The following is a 16,986-nucleotide window of genomic DNA, read 5'->3' on the forward strand; positions in this document are numbered from 1 at the left end:
CATGGTTTTAGCTACTGTGACATCACCTATTAGTTTCTGAAGTCTCATTTTAAAACACCTCCAGTTTAGCATTTCAACCGTTGCCTTCTAAGTTGCCAAAGAAACAGATGTGACCAAGAAGAATGAGTCTCATTAACTAATGACTTGTGATTTTGTGACATTTTACAAGATTTACAAAACAGAGTAAATCTTTTTATTCAGTATGAACAAAAATGAGTAACTCAGCCCATAAAATCAACTGGAAAATGTTTAAAGAGGTCAAGACAGGAAGATAGACTTCTGCAGGACAACCATAGCTATCACCATTTGGTAGCCTTCAGGTGGAAAGCTGGTTTTTAGGCATTTCTGCATTCTACCCTGGAAGTTGTGTCTATCAGCACTGCCAGAAATAAAAATTTTCATGTAGCTATAGCCAACATGCATGTAATAGCTGATTTACATTAGTCCTAATAGGCTGCTTCTTTTATAACATCATGCTACAGGGAGAAAGAAATAAACAAATGCCAATGTTAGCCACACTAAACTGATGCTAGCACCAAGTATACATGAATCCATCTGTTGCTTGGGGGACGTTGCTACTTGGTCTCTGTTGAAGAACACCTGGTGTACTTTTCTCATAGCACATTTCAGAATTAGCGTTAGCCATAGCAGCACTAGTTAGGAAAAAACAGCAGCATGTTAGGCAGCTGGCTATATTTGGATTTAACTGAAGCAGCTACTCATGATTTGTTTGAAGGTGTGCCAAACTAGCAATTAGGCAATATGCTATTGTATTACATACTGAGACAAATAAGTACCAGAGCAAAAGCCTACAAGTCATGCATTCTGCAACTGTTGGATAGAAGAACTCACTTTTTGGCCTTTGTAAATTTGCTAGTAGTTTATATGCATTGAAAGCCTTGCAGACTAAAGCTAAAGGAGAGGTTAAAATACCTGAAGGACAAACTTCTGCACAGCATATTATACTTTATAATACTTGATAATAAAGGGCACAATAAAGAATTGTACAAAACAGCCTCTACAGTGAACACTGTGTAACTCTGTGTGTGTGTGTGTGTGTGTGTGCGTGCGTGCGTGCGTGCGTGCATAGTGTAGAAATACTTTTATTATAATTAAAGAAGTCTTTTCTCCTAATGTAACATCACCCATGTTCTTTATAAATGAATCATTGAAACATTCACTCGGGTTTGAACAAGTCGCAATAGAAACCTCAAACACTGCATTAGAGACCTTGTATTAAAGTACTATCCAGTTTCTTTGTCACTTACACTGTTGACTTCATGCTCTTATTGATCAAACTCGGCATGAAGTGCAAAGAAACAAACACTGGCCAGCCACTCTTAACTTAAATAATGGGCCATTCACCTTCCCTGACACTGCTTTCCCCTTAGTATCCTCTAGCTTTCCCTCCTAACATTCCTCTGCTATTTCTTTTCCCGTTATAGGATGCTTCTCTTCACACTCGCTGTCTGTCTTAGTCGCCTAACCCCCTTTCTTTTCTTTGCCTTTTCACCCTCTCTTTTTCTCTTTCTCCCTTTAGGTCATCCATTACTACGGTCTACATTGAAGTTTTGCCACCAAACAACCAGAGCCCTCCTCGTTTTCCGCGGCAACAATACAACTTGGAGATCAGTGAAGCTATGAGGACTGGGGCTACACTTCTTAATCTGCAGGTACATGCTGTCATACCAACTATTACACAGTCACAGTACTTATTGGGTTTTTAGGATAGTGTTTAATTTACATTCAGATGCCATGGTGCATTAGTGCTTTCCAAAGTACTAGAACTGACTGATGTATATTACATACCGGTACCTAAAATGAGAAAGCATATATGTTTATGTTTGTGCCGGTCTTTGTTTACTTTTAAGGCAGTGGATCGGGAGAGGGACCCCATAACCTACAAAATCCAAAGCGGAGACATCCAGGGACATTTTGCACTACAACAAAAGTAAGTAGGCCCACAATTCCAGTTCAGCATGGGTTCAGGTCTTTACTCTCTATTTAGAAATAAAAGTTCTAGCTTTGACTGAAGTTAATTTTGACAACATTTGAATGCATATTATAAAATAAATGTTCAAAAATGTCATATTATGTGACAAAGTGTGCTGTCAGTATTGCATGTAGGTGCATGATAGCTGTATCGATAGACACACTATTGAGGTTTCTCAGGAGATGTCGTGCACATGGTCACTGTTTGACTAGATTTGATACAAGAACTGGTTCCTAGGGTCAAACGTCTGTTCCCTTAACCTTTAGCAGTTGTTCTCGCAATGGATTTGGTTGCTAGTACATTACATATAGTTATTCTTGTTTTTTTTACAAACACTAACTCAGAGACCAATAGCAGTACAACTTGAAAAAGTGTAACATTGCAATCTCAAGAAAATGTTTCTAACTGGTTGGAAAATGCACATTTTCCCTAGTGAAAAGTGGTTGCCAGATGGTCACAGACCAGCCTCTCGGCCTCTGTGATTGGGTCACTTGATCTTATGAATGTCACACAACCAGTATTACTGACTAGTCAACATAACATGGTTAGTGGTCACATTTCTAACACACCTTGTTTGACATTTTGAATGTAACGTAGAAGTAAATACAAAACCCACATCATCGAGATTTTCTTGACCTATTTCTTTACATCAAGACTTTAAGTTAAGTAAACAAAGAAAATAAATGTGAATCAAGGCTGTAATCATAATATCCATTAGAGGGGAAACATGGCCCCAATATTCAAATGCAGTCCAAATTTCTACCAATGTATTCATATAAAATGTATATTTGTTCATTTTAAGAGTTTTTCTGGGACAGGTAACCACATACTACCTGTTCTATTTCTGTACACTGCAGTTGTGGCTTGTCCATGTGGTGTTTTGATACTCAAGCAGAAGCCTTTGTTGAACAGGTGTGTCTAGATAATCAGCAGCAGTGCAGATTTACAGTACCACAGTAAAAATGTATTGTTTCCCTTGTAACTTCTTTTAAAAGTGAAATGCTTGTAAGCTAATCAACAGCTGGCAATATGATCCACTCACAAAACTCTAACTCAGCTCCAAGCGTTTCTTTAAACCACGTTACTCAACATCTGAACATCTGCACCACAAATGCTCTACATATCGTTAGCTTCATAGCATAATTGCCTAAGTCATTTGACTAAGTCAATGACTTAGGCACTTATGCTATGAAGCTAACGATATATAAACTGACTTGACTTTTTGAAATTAAAAGAAGCTTTTCCCCTCCTCACACTACTCTGACATATTTTATTTTTCTTTTTTGCCCCTTTGCCCTAAATGTGAAAATGAGGCATTAAATTCCCAGAACAGAAAGGCCTTGGCTGTGTGTCAATTCCATCAGATCACAGTGTACACAGCCAATATAAAAACATAATGCATGTACAAACAGATTATTTAAACTCCGTGCCTCATGGAATATTCCTTGATGCTTATAACTTTCACATTAATTAATGCAAACTTTGAATTAAAACAAAAAATTAATTAAATATAACTCTAATCTCTATCTCTGAGAATTTGTCTCAGAATCAGAATCAGAATCAGAATACTTTATTGATCCCTGGGGGAAATTATTTTTTGTTACAGTGCTCCATTTTAAACCAACATTAAGACAAGACAGACAATACACTAACTAAGAATAGTACAATATATACATATATATACATACATACATACATAAGTCACTCATAAATAAATAGTTGGAAAAGAAACATGTGTAGTTGTAGCAGCAAACAGTGTGTTAAGTGGATGCGTTGTACAGGGAGATGGCCACAGGCAGGAATGATTTCCTGTGTCGTTCAGTGGTGCTTTTCGGTAATCTCAGTCTCTCACTGAACGAGCTCCTGTGACTGACCAACATGTCATGGAGTGGGTGGGTCTGTATTCCGATTAACCCAAATTCATAAAACTGTATACGAATCAATTTGCTCGTAATCAGTAATGTAATGAGGGAATATGCTTCCTTATAAAAATTGGTCATGCAGGTCTTGGACGTCACCACGGCTCTTGCAAAGACACACACATACACTCACACAAGCACACATTCACCACATTCAAAGACACGCAGACTCTGATGGCTTTTGTTGTATTAATTCATTTATTTCTCATTAAAAATGCATTTCTGAAGCTGGGGGTAAGATCCTGTCTAAATTTCTGGAGGGTTGTATTGTGAAAGAACAACCCCAGCTGGTGCAGAATTATACAGATTGGGGGGGGGGTGGGTGAGAATGAGTGGTTGGAAAAGAAGATAAGAGAAGAGGGCATGGAGGGGAAAATGAAGAGCAAAATGTTAGTATTAGAAATCACCAGGAAGAGAGACATGAGGAATTAAAATCACAAAATAAGTGTGAGGAAAGGAGCTGATTGCTTAGAAGATTTTCACAGTACAAATTAAAATTAAGCAAAGACTTCATTTCTGCATTCTGGGGATATTTGGTGGGTTGTTTCTGACATGGTAAAATGTTCCAATGAATGCCAGATATTTCAGTGTCTCCGCTCTGTTTTCATTATTATGGCTCCATGGGAGGAAGCGTCCAGTTGTTCTTTTTCCACTGTGCAAGTATAATATAACATATAACATATGGTGGCGTGGGAGGGAGTGATTTTTTTTTTAACTTTTCATTTGTTTTGTGTGGTTTTAGGAGTGCAGCTTAAGTGCACTTTACGAGGATAACCAAACAGGAGCCAGATGAAGAAAAAACCCCTCTGTATAGCAGAAATGTGCATACGCGTTCATTTTGTCTGATTTATAAAGCCTCATTTGTAAATCTGAATCATCAAGAACAAGTCTGATTTTCACTCTGTGCTTTAGCTGTGGATGGATATAGGCACTCCTACATATATATTTTAGGATTTGTCCATCCATTTTCACTGGGGATTGGAGCCTTTTTGCCCTACCTCAAGAGGCAGGGTATACCCTGGACATCAAACCTATGGCCAATTTACAATCACCAACTAATGCAGGTACACAAGGAAAACAGTGATTGGAAACCATGCATTTTGAAATAGTTGCTTCAAAGACAGGGACCAGATCTGAGAGCATTTGCTGGCAGTTGCAATATTCAGAGCATCTTTGGTGCAGTGATTCACTGTGATAAAATGGTGAAAACTGCAAATCTGTTGCTGTCTACACAGAAAATCACATTAAACCAGAGATCGAGGGTTGCTCAAAGTCTGGCAAATAGTTGGTTGCAAGGAGGTTGCCGTCCTATTTTTACTTTTAATAATACTATTACTGATACTACTGATAATAATAATAAATTTTAAAACATATCTAGGCTTTAGGTTTGAAGTGTATGCGAGGTCTTTATGGAATTTATGTACACTGGAGATTTCTGAAGAAAATGCGTTGTTCATATGAAAAAACTAGACTGTGTGTGAGCGAACCTACACATTTAAACATGGACTGCTTTTTATTAGAAAAAAAGCTCTACATCTTTTTCTCTGTGGGCAACTCTTCTGCGCACACAGACACACAACTTTTCCCGTGCATCAGCACATGCACACATCCTGATACACACGACAGTTCAGATGGTTTCTAACACATTTAAGAGGTTCAAATTAAAAACACTTCAGTCATTATCTAAATCGTTACTGGAAAATTAAAAAAAAGTAAACCAAGGCTAAAATCAAACATTTTCCTGGTTTTGAGTGATCAGAATATTCAGACAAGTTGCACAGAAACAGATGATCTGATCATTTTTACTCAGACATAAAAATTCAAGATGCTGGTCTTTCACCGTTCTAGTTTTGTGTTAATTCATGATAACAAAACAGGTCAAGTCATCACCCTTGACCAGTTAAGTGAGTAGGAGGCACACTCTGCATTACTTAAATACCCATATTCACAGAAAAAATACACTTGTGGGAGTTAAAGTTTTAATGCAGTTACATGTATATATATCACTAGGGTTAAAGTAAAAAGTCAATCAAGACTTTTTGAATTTAAACTTTTTTTTTAACTCTTTTTTTTTTTTTTTTTACTAAACTACAGTATGCAGTTTCACCATGGTTTGCACAGTCTTTCATCATCTTTTTATTTTTCCTATCCTTTTGCCTGAAGGGTTAACACGAACTCTGTGTGTTTTGTTCTCTCTCCAGTTCAGGCTATTTGGTTCTGGACAAACCTCTGGACAGGGAGACTCTGGATTATTACACCCTGGTGGTGACAGCCTCAGACGGACACCCAGAAGGAGTAAGAAACTCTTCTGTGTCATATGGATATTTACTTGTTGTTTTACTCGAGTTGTCTCAAAACCCCCAGAGGAGAAGTGAGGAGCTCCAGGAGAGAATTCTCCATCCTTCACAATGAAGCTCCACAAACAACAGATGTGGTGTTATCTGAGAAAGAGGGCTATTAGAATTGTTTTAATTACCTGTCATTTAGTCACAGTAATAATAACAAAAAGCTAAAATCTATTTATAGCAACTGACTGTAAAGAAATGAATGTCTACATTTATTGAGCCTGCAGGCTCAAAAAATGTTAATAGAATAAAATGGCCTATATGCCAGGAAAGGCAGAATAATGTGTTTTAGCTGGCTGCCGATAGCTTTTTATAAATACCAAGTGTGTTAAACCACATTGTTAGTATGATTCAAACACTACGATGGTGTGTCCACACGCTGCCTATGTTTTTTCACACTGATACTCTTCAGTAACACCATCCAAAGAACTTGATGTTTTGGTGTTGGTGGAACGCTTTTGTGCTTTTCGGTTACATTGGCATCCAAAAGCCCTTCTAAGCACACAGTCCCAGTAATATCATTTCATTTCTTTCTTACTGAAAGCCAATTTACAATGATGGTGAGTATTTGAAATGCATAACAGAATGCAAAGAGCACACAGAGTCCAACTTAAAATATGCTTGAACCCAAAGAGGGCAACAGAATGCTAACTGTTTGCTGTTAAGTTCCTCTTCTAGCAGGTTTTGTTTGCTTTGTCTGACAACTTTTAAGATTATCCATCAGTTTGGTTTCACACTCAGGAGGCCTGAAGCATGAGGGATTCAATTTGAACTGCTATGTTGCAAGTTCAAGTATGGTGATTGAAATTTTAATGCATTGCGAACCTTCCGCACGACACTTTTCATAGAAAGTAGGTCGTTTTTACTGAATCATAATTTATGCTTTTTTTGACCTGTCTTTACAGCAGAAGCACTGTATACATATAGCCTGGTAAAAAACAACAACAACATACTGCTACTGTTCTATCACAATTTAAAATGAATATCCTCATATGTCGCCCTCATTTTTCTTAGAAACAAAAATTAGGTAAAAAAATAATCTGGTAATTCTTTGTTTTTACATTCATCGGGTCCCAATATGCTCAAATATCAAAGAGAAATTAAAAATGCATGCTGTGGAAGAGTTAGGGTCTCAGGAGGTTAAATGTAAGTTAATCAACACAGGCAATTAGTTGCACATACTGGTGATGTTTGGGTGCTAGAAACCTTACCGCTTAACATCCTTCTTTCACTGTCAGACTTTATGATCAAGCTGAGAGAAGATGAATTCTTTTTGACATTTGCATTGACCTCAAACGCTTCACTAAAACCCCCTCACATACTTTTCTGATGATAGATAGAAGGTGTGTTTTGTTCCCGATAATCTGACTTTCTTCACACCACGAACGTTTAGCTGTGCAGACGTGAGACAGAAGCCTGGCATTAACCTTGCAGTTTCTTCTTGTCTTTGTTTTCTTATTTGTTAACTATTTACAGCATTTTTCATGTACACAATTCAGCAACACTGTCATTGTTTCTGTGGAGGTATTGTGTAAAATGATTTTAAATGAAAGCTGCACCATCTGCATGATGGTCTTGCCGTTCTACGTCTTATTAAGGAAACCTGATATTGAATTGATAAAATGCTTTCCTTAGCCCCTTACTTTAACCATAACCATAACCTAACTGTATCCCTAAGCCTAAAACCACATTTTGAGCCTCAAAATGCCCTCAGATTCATGAGGACTGGCATTTGGTCCCGACAAGTCCTCAAAAGTATAGTGGCATGCCAGGTTTTGGTCCTCACAAAGATGTTTAAACAGGTACACACACACACACATCAATTAAAACAAAAGGTAAAGTTTAAGATCCCACTGTGGAGAAAATGCTGATTATAATGCTGTGACCTTTTTTATTATGGAATATGGAGGGAAACGGCAAGTGGGAGTGAGAGGTACTCATTGTGCTGGTGCTGCCCTAACGGTGGATTTGTGCTAAAGTGATATTACACAGACTCTTGCTCATGCAACCATGTAGTTAGTCTATTGCTCTCTGGACCTTGGCAATTAGTGTATTATCTTTGTATCCCAAGGGTCCAGAAGTCAGAAAATGGATAAAAGTAGTTTGGACATTTGTCTGCTTGACACTCCATTATGTTTTGAGTGAGAGTAAAAGAGTATAGGATTGTGAATGGAGAGAGAAAGAGAGGGTATACAAGAGGGGAATGATATCAGCTACAGGGAGAAACTGAAAGGAAGACAAGGAAAGAAAGAAATGGGGAAAAGGGAGAAGAGGAGATTGGAGTGTAGTTGCCTTATACAGGCCCATTAATCAGAATCACCTGGAAGGCCTTGGGTTGTCTTCATATGGGCGCACATACACACGCACACGTTTGTGTCCTATATTATTAAATGTCCTGTTGTGAGAGTGTCAGGCTACAAAGTGCCTAATTGGCTATTTGGCCAGTGAATCCATCATACTGCCACAGAATGAGGACCCTACAAGTTGGTGCAGTAAACCAGCTTTACTGTAAGGACGGTGTGCATTGTGGGATGCCATAGAAACTGTCAGCAAATGGCCCGCGTTGGACTGTGTCATTGCATTAGTAAATAAATCCTGTCTGGATTAGCGCTGCTACGTTAATGAATGTGAAGACTTAATTATTATGTGTATGGAACAGACAAGGTCAGACTTTTAAATCCCTAGAAAAGACGAGAAACTAACAACGTGCTCATTCTTCTCACATCCACCATCTCGTCTTCTTTTCCGCGCAGATGTAACTTTGGGGCAAGTAAAATATTTGCGAGGTGTCATACTGTCTGTGTGAAAATGCATCCTATATGATCTGTAGTACACACAAGTACATCTCAGGCTCCGGAAGATTCTTACCTTTATTGCACATTATAATGTCATCACGTTGCCTAGCAACCGCCTACTAATGTGCTAAAATGACCCATTTGTAGCATTTACTGTATGTACCTAGAAAACCTTATAAAAGTGTCATATTATTTTATTTTCATGACAACAACATAGTTTACATCCAAAAAACCTAAATAATGTGTGACATATTATAATGCATTTATGTTGCCTTGCAATCACCTAACAGCAGACGTAAATTACAGACTGTAGCATGGACTTGTACTTGCTAAAAAAATAAGTCTGCCTGTACTTGCAACATTCTGCAAATCTTTCCTATACATGTGCAACATTAATCTCTTCAGTTGCTAAGACAGATTTATTGAAGACTCAGTACTCCTTTTCAATCTACATTCAGTCAAGTTTTACTTATATGTAAAAATAGAGTAAGAAAATGCAACAAAAACCAAAAACTAGAACAACAGCGATGGCGGATTTAAAAAAGGAGTCTGAATAAAACATTCAAGGAACAGGCTATGAACAGGATATAAATATGAAAAACTATACAGAATATGAAATAAATAACTTTACAGAAATCTGAGATATACAGCTATACAGAAATGGGAACTATGCAAGTTGTAAACAGTTGTAGGATTAAAAATTATCGAATGTACAGAATGATTATTTACACAGATGTATGCACTGTATGCGTGAATTGTAGCTGATTTATTGATATTTTTTCAGCATACTAGAGGACAGCATTACAATAAGCTTTCCTGTGTCTTATAAAAATAGTCATCAATCTATGTGTTACCTGCAATATCTAACAGTCTCCTCAAAGTACTTTTATATCTGTACTCAAAATCAGTGTTTTCACATTGTACACGTAGCCAAAACTAAAACTACTTTTGACCTTTCATTACACACTGGATTAAAACATGGGAAACACAAGGTCAGAGGCATATACAGTAGCTCCAGCAAAGCTTTGTTTATAATGCAGCAAATGCTTTTTCATCTGATTATTACAGGCAAGTAGTATTGCTGTAAATGTGTGGGGGATTTAGCGCTTTTCTATTCAGAATGCAAAGGCACATTACTATGCACTAAATGTATCTTCTGCAAAATCAAAGTCAGCAGCAAGTCAGCATCAGGTCTTTGTTGTGGGTCGGGCCAGAAGACAGCCTTTGATCTGATCTTTAATCCTTCCTCTAAGGGTTCTCTGTATACTCACTTCATGTGCGTATCCTGTTGTGCTGGAGGACACAGTCAATAAATGAAATGCTGACCCTGTTGATTCCTTCACACCTCCATCCTTCTGTACTTCATGCTGTTGTTTTGAAGGACTGTTTCAACACCGAGAGCGTCGTGCTGGGAGTTACCTGTTCTGTGCCCTGAGTCTTCTGATTACTGGCGCCATAAAATAAACCTGCTTAAAGTCTGCACTCTTCGTCCTGCTTTCATTGGTCATTAAACAGGAACACTAATCTACCACAGTTTCTCCAATTTCAGATAAATAAACAGTTCTTGATCTCGTTCTTCTCACCATCTTCCTTGCACTCTTGATTGTTAGTGAGAATTCAAGTATTCAGCTTGTACACCCTGCTGTCTTATGTTGGTTTCATTGCATCATTAGCAGCAAGTGTGAACAACTTTGCTTAATTGTGTTTAACTTCTGCCTGGTTGCCATCGTTCATTACGAGCACATCACACAGCAAAAAAAAATGTTCTTAGGCGCCGAGCGTGTTTAAGATTTTGAAAGTGGAACAAATAAGATCTGCAGATTGTGTGTAAGTCAGGTTCTGCTGAGTGACTGATTCAATAACTGGGTTCAACACACTGAGCATTTGGCTCGGAGAATGTGATTTAGTGTTTTAGCAATTCCGAAGAACTGCAGTGTTGTCAGTTATCAGCTGTGACATTGCATTGGCGGACCACTAAAAATAATATAGCTAAACCCTTAAAAATGCAGCGTTCTCCGGTGGGGTGATTGCTAAAATATGGCAGATGGCCACCGTGTCTGTGAAATAATAAACTCTGAGGTGCGCGGGTATTTAAAAGCGATGTTCTCAGAGCTGCCAAGGCGAAATGAACCTTACTCCATCCCTTTCTTTTGTGTCCGTATGTGTGTTTGACAGTGTTGCTCACAGACCGCCTTTCATTGTGTCATAGCTCTCTCTGCTTTACATACACTGCCATGCAGATAAACAGTTTTGTCAGGTGTGAGTCTTTAACCTTAGATCACTTGCATCACCAATGTTCCCTGTCAGCCTCAATAGGCCGTTGTCACCTGAGATTGTCACTCTCCCCACACACAGGCCCACACATACTGCCTCTGTTCTTCTAATCCCACTGATATAAACTGGTGAGCCCTTCTTCCTCCCAATTCCATTCTTTAAAAGTCAAATATTGGATGACTCTCTTTCTTCCACTCATGAAAGTCAAATTAAGAAATTGGTGACATCTAATCAGTAGGGGTGCAACGATACACAAAATTCACGGTTCCGTTCGGTTCGATACTTTGGTGTCACGGTTCGATATTTTTTCGATACAAAAAATGTTCATGCCTTTTTAATTTGTCATTTATTAAAATTCTAAATATATATTTTAACTCAAAAGTACAGTTTTTAAATTTAACCCTAACCCTCGTCATATCGCAGCCACAGAAATTCTTTTGTCCATGAAACCATAAAGCTGCACTTTCTTTTTGCCTTATAGTCTGATTTGTCATAACTTTTCCGTTTTGTGGTAAGCTTTTCTTTGGCTGTCACTTCTTCACCCTGACCTGTCTTATTTGGCTCAGCAGAACTAAAATATATATCCTGAGAATTGCACTCACATACGCTCAGCAATTCTCTGCGCGATCAACCTCTCACATGTTTAAGCTTGCTGCGGGAGATTTCACTCGTCATGTTTGCGTAGTAAGCTAACGACTGATAAGACGATGTCAGAGGAATTGGTGCACAAATTATCATCACTCACCAATCAGTGCTGTCGCTCTCTATACACAATTCGCGCGATTGCAAAGTGAAAGCAAAAAACAACCGAAAATTCAAACGCGATTTCAATATGTCACATATTGACAGTTGCTCACCGATGCCAATGACATAATTACCCAGCTACATTTCAGAAAGAATGCAAAAGCATTGACATATATTTTTCCTTCTACGATAGGCCGACGGGCAGGGCAGAGATAGATTTTGGTAGCCCGACTGGAAAAATCGCTAGCTCCGGGACGTCGGGCTAGCGATATTGCGAGCCCTGTATCTGATTGAGGAATCACTCATCTTTGGAAAAGAGAGTTTATTATCTTTCCAAAATAAAAGCTATACTATGCGCTTCTTCTGGGCTATATTCTCAGCAGCTTATTAAACATATCAGGTCCCCATAAGGAGAATCATGTGCTAACGGCTGTCTAAATGACTCGGGTAAGTTTGTAGCATGCCTGCTTGTTGTTTTTGTCTGCCTCCACTTGTCTTTGCACTAGGATGATGTCGGAGTAAATGTGCAGTCATATTCGTTGTGTTCCCACTAGTGCCGTCAGCGTTAATCTCGTTGAAATGACATTAACGCCACAACACGGCCAACACGTTAACGAGCTAACTGCGCTAACACACTAGCTCCCACCCATGTAATTGAGCATTGCATGGCACATCCAACATACTGTTTTACTTTAGTCCATGACGCGCTTACCTTCAGGGTCATACGTCACATGAAAACCAAAATAATTCCAAACGCCAGATCTGAATGAGGGTGGGGGAGGTTCAATTTGCCATGTTGCAAGGAGAGCTTAACTTCTGTCTCGCTAGCTTGCCCTGCGCTCTTCCTTCTGACAATGCTGTCTGTGTTGAGCGCTCAGTGGATCTGCGCTCGACAGTGCAGCCTAGGCGGAGTAGTCGAGCGCAGATTCACTGAGCGCTCAACACAGACAGCATCATCAGAAGGAAAGTTGATAAGATAAATTAAAAAATTTGTATTGTTCGATACATATGCGTACCGAACCGAAAGCACTGTATCGAACGGTTCAATATCGATACGAATATCGTTGCACCCCTACTAATCAGCTACGGCCTCTCCCTCTCTGACTCTTTCTTGGTTACACAGTCTGATAAAGCCTAAGACAAATTACATTTGCTTATAATGTTCTGTAAAACACATTTTCCCCTTCAAACCCGTACAAATATACATCAAAGCCTCAGGTTTGTTTCGGTTGATTTTATTTACCATCTTAGACACTTTTCTCCCTCTCATTCGCAATCAGGTTTAGATCACACTCCATCCGTCATCTGTTTTGCTGACACATTTTTCATTCCTAGAATCTAAAGGCAAACATTCAGATTCATTTTATTTATTTTTCTTAGTTCAAGTTTTTTATAGCAGGGCCAAAAGCCCTTTTAAATTAGCATGCAGGGGTTTTTTAAACCACACTTACCTGAATTCAGTCTGAAAGCAGCCCCTCTTTAACCCTTGTCTGCCCCCACATTTCACTCTTAATTATTCATTTAACACTGACTGGCCTATATTCAAGCCAAGTGAAAAGTCTGACACTGTGTTTTGAATGCCACTGCCTCATTCACAGTGATCTTCTGAAAGCACAAACCCTCATTATTTAAAGGGATTAAATGGTAAATGGTAAATGGCCTGTATTTGTACAGCGCATTACTAGTCCTTAAGGACCCCAAAGCGCTTTACACATCCAGTCATCCACCCATTCACACACACATTCACACACTGGTGATGGCAAGCTACATTGTAGCCACAGCCACCCTGGGGCGCACTGACAGTTTTCAGTTTTATTTGTCATATGCAAGTTAGCACAGGGTCAACATTGCAATGAAATGTGTTTGACGAGCAGCAGTCACTAAGCAGCATGATACAGTAGGAGAAAATATAATAAAACAAAAGAAAATAATAAAGAAAATAGAAAAATAGTAAGGAGCAAAATATTAGAGAGACATGGTAAAAGAGAAAAGATGACTAAATATATATGTACAGTATCTATAAATATAAATATATGTACACTAGTGATTAAATAAGAAAATCTTGAAAAGAAATATGATGGGAGGGCAGATGGGATATTGCACAGGAATCAGCAGCAGAAAATTACAGTATTGCACTTTTAAATATAAATATCAATGACAATAAAGTGGAGTGACCAGTGCAGATTAAACAGAGTACTTGTGAAGCTGCAGGGTAGCTTCTGAGTGCTGTGTTGTGTGTGTTTAAGTGTTGTGGTTGAGGTGTCGTATGGCTTGGTGGTAAAAACTGTTTTTAAGTCTTGTAGTCCGAGCAGACAGGCTCCTGTAACGTCTGCCAGATGGTAACAAGGAGAACAGCTGATGTGCTGGGTGGCTGTGGTCCTTGATGATGCTGTGTGCTTTACGGAGGCATCGCTGGAGATAAATGTCCTGAATGTGCTCTGCTGCCTTCACCACCCTCTGTAGTGATTTACGGCTGCTGGCAGAGCAGCTTCCGTACCAAACTGTGATGCAGCTCGTCAGCAAGCTCTCAATTGCACACCTGTAAAAATTTGAGGTGATGTTGGCATTCGTGCTAAACTTCCTCAGCCTCCTCAGGAAGTAAGGCCGCTGGCGAGCTTTCCTGATAGCAGTGTCTGTGTGAAGGGTCCAGGAGAAGTCCTCAGTGATGTTGACTCCAAGGAACTTGAAGCTGCTGACCCTTTCGACCTTGACACCGTTGATGTGGATGGGCTGGTGTTCTCTGACTGGTCGTTCCCGGTAGTCCACTATCATCTCTCTAGTTTTGCTGATGTTGAGAGTCAGGTTATTTTCCAGGCACCACTCGTACAGCGCCATCACCTCCTCTCTATAGGCCGTCTCATCGTTGTCTGTGATGAGGCCTATGATGGTTGTGTCATCCGCAAACTTGATGATGATGTTGGACTCTTGTTTAGCAACACAGTCGTGTGTGAACAGGGAATATAGGAGGGGGCTAAGCACACAACCCTGTGGCGTGCCTGTGTTTAGGATGAGTGATGAGGAGGTGTGCTTACCAACTCTCACCACCTGGGGCCTGTTTGTGAGGAAGTTTAGAATCCATCTGCAGATCGGTGTTCCCACCCCAAGGTCGACGAGCTTCGTGGCAATTTTGAGGGGATGATGGTGTTAAATGCCGAGCTGTAGTCGATGAAGAGCATCCTTGCATATGTATTCCCTTTCTCCAGGTGAGTGAGGGTGGTGTGCGTTGCCAGGGCGATGGCATCCTCTGTGGCTCTGTTTGTCTGATAGGCAAACTGAAGAGGGTCCAGTGTGTCAGGGAGGGAGGAGCAGATATGACCTTTGACCAGCCACTCCAGGCACTTCATGATGACGGATGTCAGTGCAACAGGACGGTAGTCATTCAGACAGGAGACCACTGATTTTTTGGGAACGGGAATGATGGTGGATGCTTTGAGGGACGTGGGGACCACTGACTGCCTCAGGGAGAGGTTGAAGATGTTGGTGAACACCTCTGCCAGCTCGTCTGCACATACTCTGAGTAGCCGGCCTGGGATGCCGTCTGGTCCTGGAGCTTTGTGAGGATTTACCTTTTTAAAGGTCCATCTCACAGCTTCTGTTTTCAGAGTTAGAGTTGCAGCCTCACTGTCCTCCTGAGGGTAGAGGATCTGCTCTCTGTTGTCTGCGTCAAAACGAGCATAGAAGTTGTTAAGCTCGTCTGCAAGAGATGCAGTGGGCTGAACACTGACTGTGTTGACCTTCTTGTAGTCGGCGAGGCTGCCGGACACTGGCGCCACCGGGCCCTCTGACCACCACCAGTAGGCAACGGGTCAAGTGTCTTGCCCAAAGACACAACGATCAAGACTGTCGGAACCGGGGCTCGAACCGGCAACCTTCCGATTACAAGGCTTGAGCCACGATCGCCCCGGAAAAACATTGCCATGTCTCATGATTCTCAGTTTCTGCTGAGCCATTCAGACGGTTCAACTTTGGCATAAACAGCATGACAGCAATAGTTCAAGCTGTGCTGATGGTGTAATGGTGTAGGTGATATTGTCTTGACACACTTTAGACCCCTTACTACCAACTGAGCATCATTTAAAGGCCATGAGAATCGTTGCTGACCATGTCCGTCCCAGTAAGTGTCCAATCTTCTGATGTCTGCTTCCAGCAGGACAGCACATTATGTCACAAAGCTCAAATGATCTCATCTTGAACATGAAAATGAGTTCACTGTGTTCAAATAGCCAGTGGCTGGTGTAATGTGGTGGAATGGGAGATTGGCTGTGCAGCAACTGAGTCTCTGAGGCATGTTTCCAGCATCTTGTTGAATCTATACCATGAAGAATTAAGGCAGTTTTGAATGCAAAAGGAGGTCCAACACAGTACTGGCAATGTGTTAGATAGGAAGTGGCTGCTACCTATTTTCACCATAAATGTCACACAGCAATACTTCCAGGGTGTAAAGGGTTAAAACAAACAGACCTTTTACATCGAGAGAGAGAGAACAAGTGGACCAACAGTGAGCAGTTTTTAAATCTATTTATAGAGTGAACAGTTCTTACTAGCACAAAGGGATATGGCAGCCAGGGCCTGATTGCAACTCTTTAGTTAATTATATAAGACGATGTTAGCAAAAGGGACACATAGAATAAGATGGTTAAAAAAAACACAGTCTTTGAAATGTCGTGATTCAGTTTTAGTTTCTGATAATCATCATTTAAAAAAATAACGGTTTGTACAATAATTAGAGTCTTTGAACTAAACACTTACAGTCGTTTGTGTGTGTGTGTGTGTAGACGTCTACAGCGACGGTGAGCATTGTGGTGACTGACGTTAATGACAACGACCCGCTGTTCGATACTTCCCTGCCAGTGAACCTCACTGTCATTGAGGAGCAGAAACACGCCTACGTTGGACAGGTTAAGGTAAGATTAGAC

General features: G+C 40.0%; 1 protein-coding gene across 1 annotated transcript in view; it reads left to right on the forward strand.

Moving 5' to 3' along the window:
• Nucleotides 1–16,986, forward strand: part of LOC147323344 (protocadherin-15-like) — a 233,088-nt gene that overhangs the window by 110,330 nt on the left and 105,772 nt on the right. Inside the window, exons 17-20 of the mRNA XM_086303646.1 lie at nt 1,541–1,673; nt 1,872–1,951; nt 6,114–6,207; nt 16,846–16,974. Of these exons, the coding sequence (XP_086159772.1) occupies nt 1,541–1,673; nt 1,872–1,951; nt 6,114–6,207; nt 16,846–16,974 (436 nt within the window). The remainder of the gene's footprint in view (nt 1–1,540; nt 1,674–1,871; nt 1,952–6,113; nt 6,208–16,845; nt 16,975–16,986) is intronic.

This window comes from Aulonocara sp. 'chitande type north' Nkhata Bay, linkage group LG8, assembly GCF_057382095.1.
Source record: "Aulonocara sp. 'chitande type north' Nkhata Bay isolate Kocher_YH1m ecotype deep benthic linkage group LG8, A_spYH_male_GT1.1, whole genome shotgun sequence".
NCBI classification, from domain to species: domain Eukaryota; kingdom Metazoa; phylum Chordata; class Actinopteri; order Cichliformes; family Cichlidae; genus Aulonocara; species Aulonocara sp. 'chitande type north' Nkhata Bay.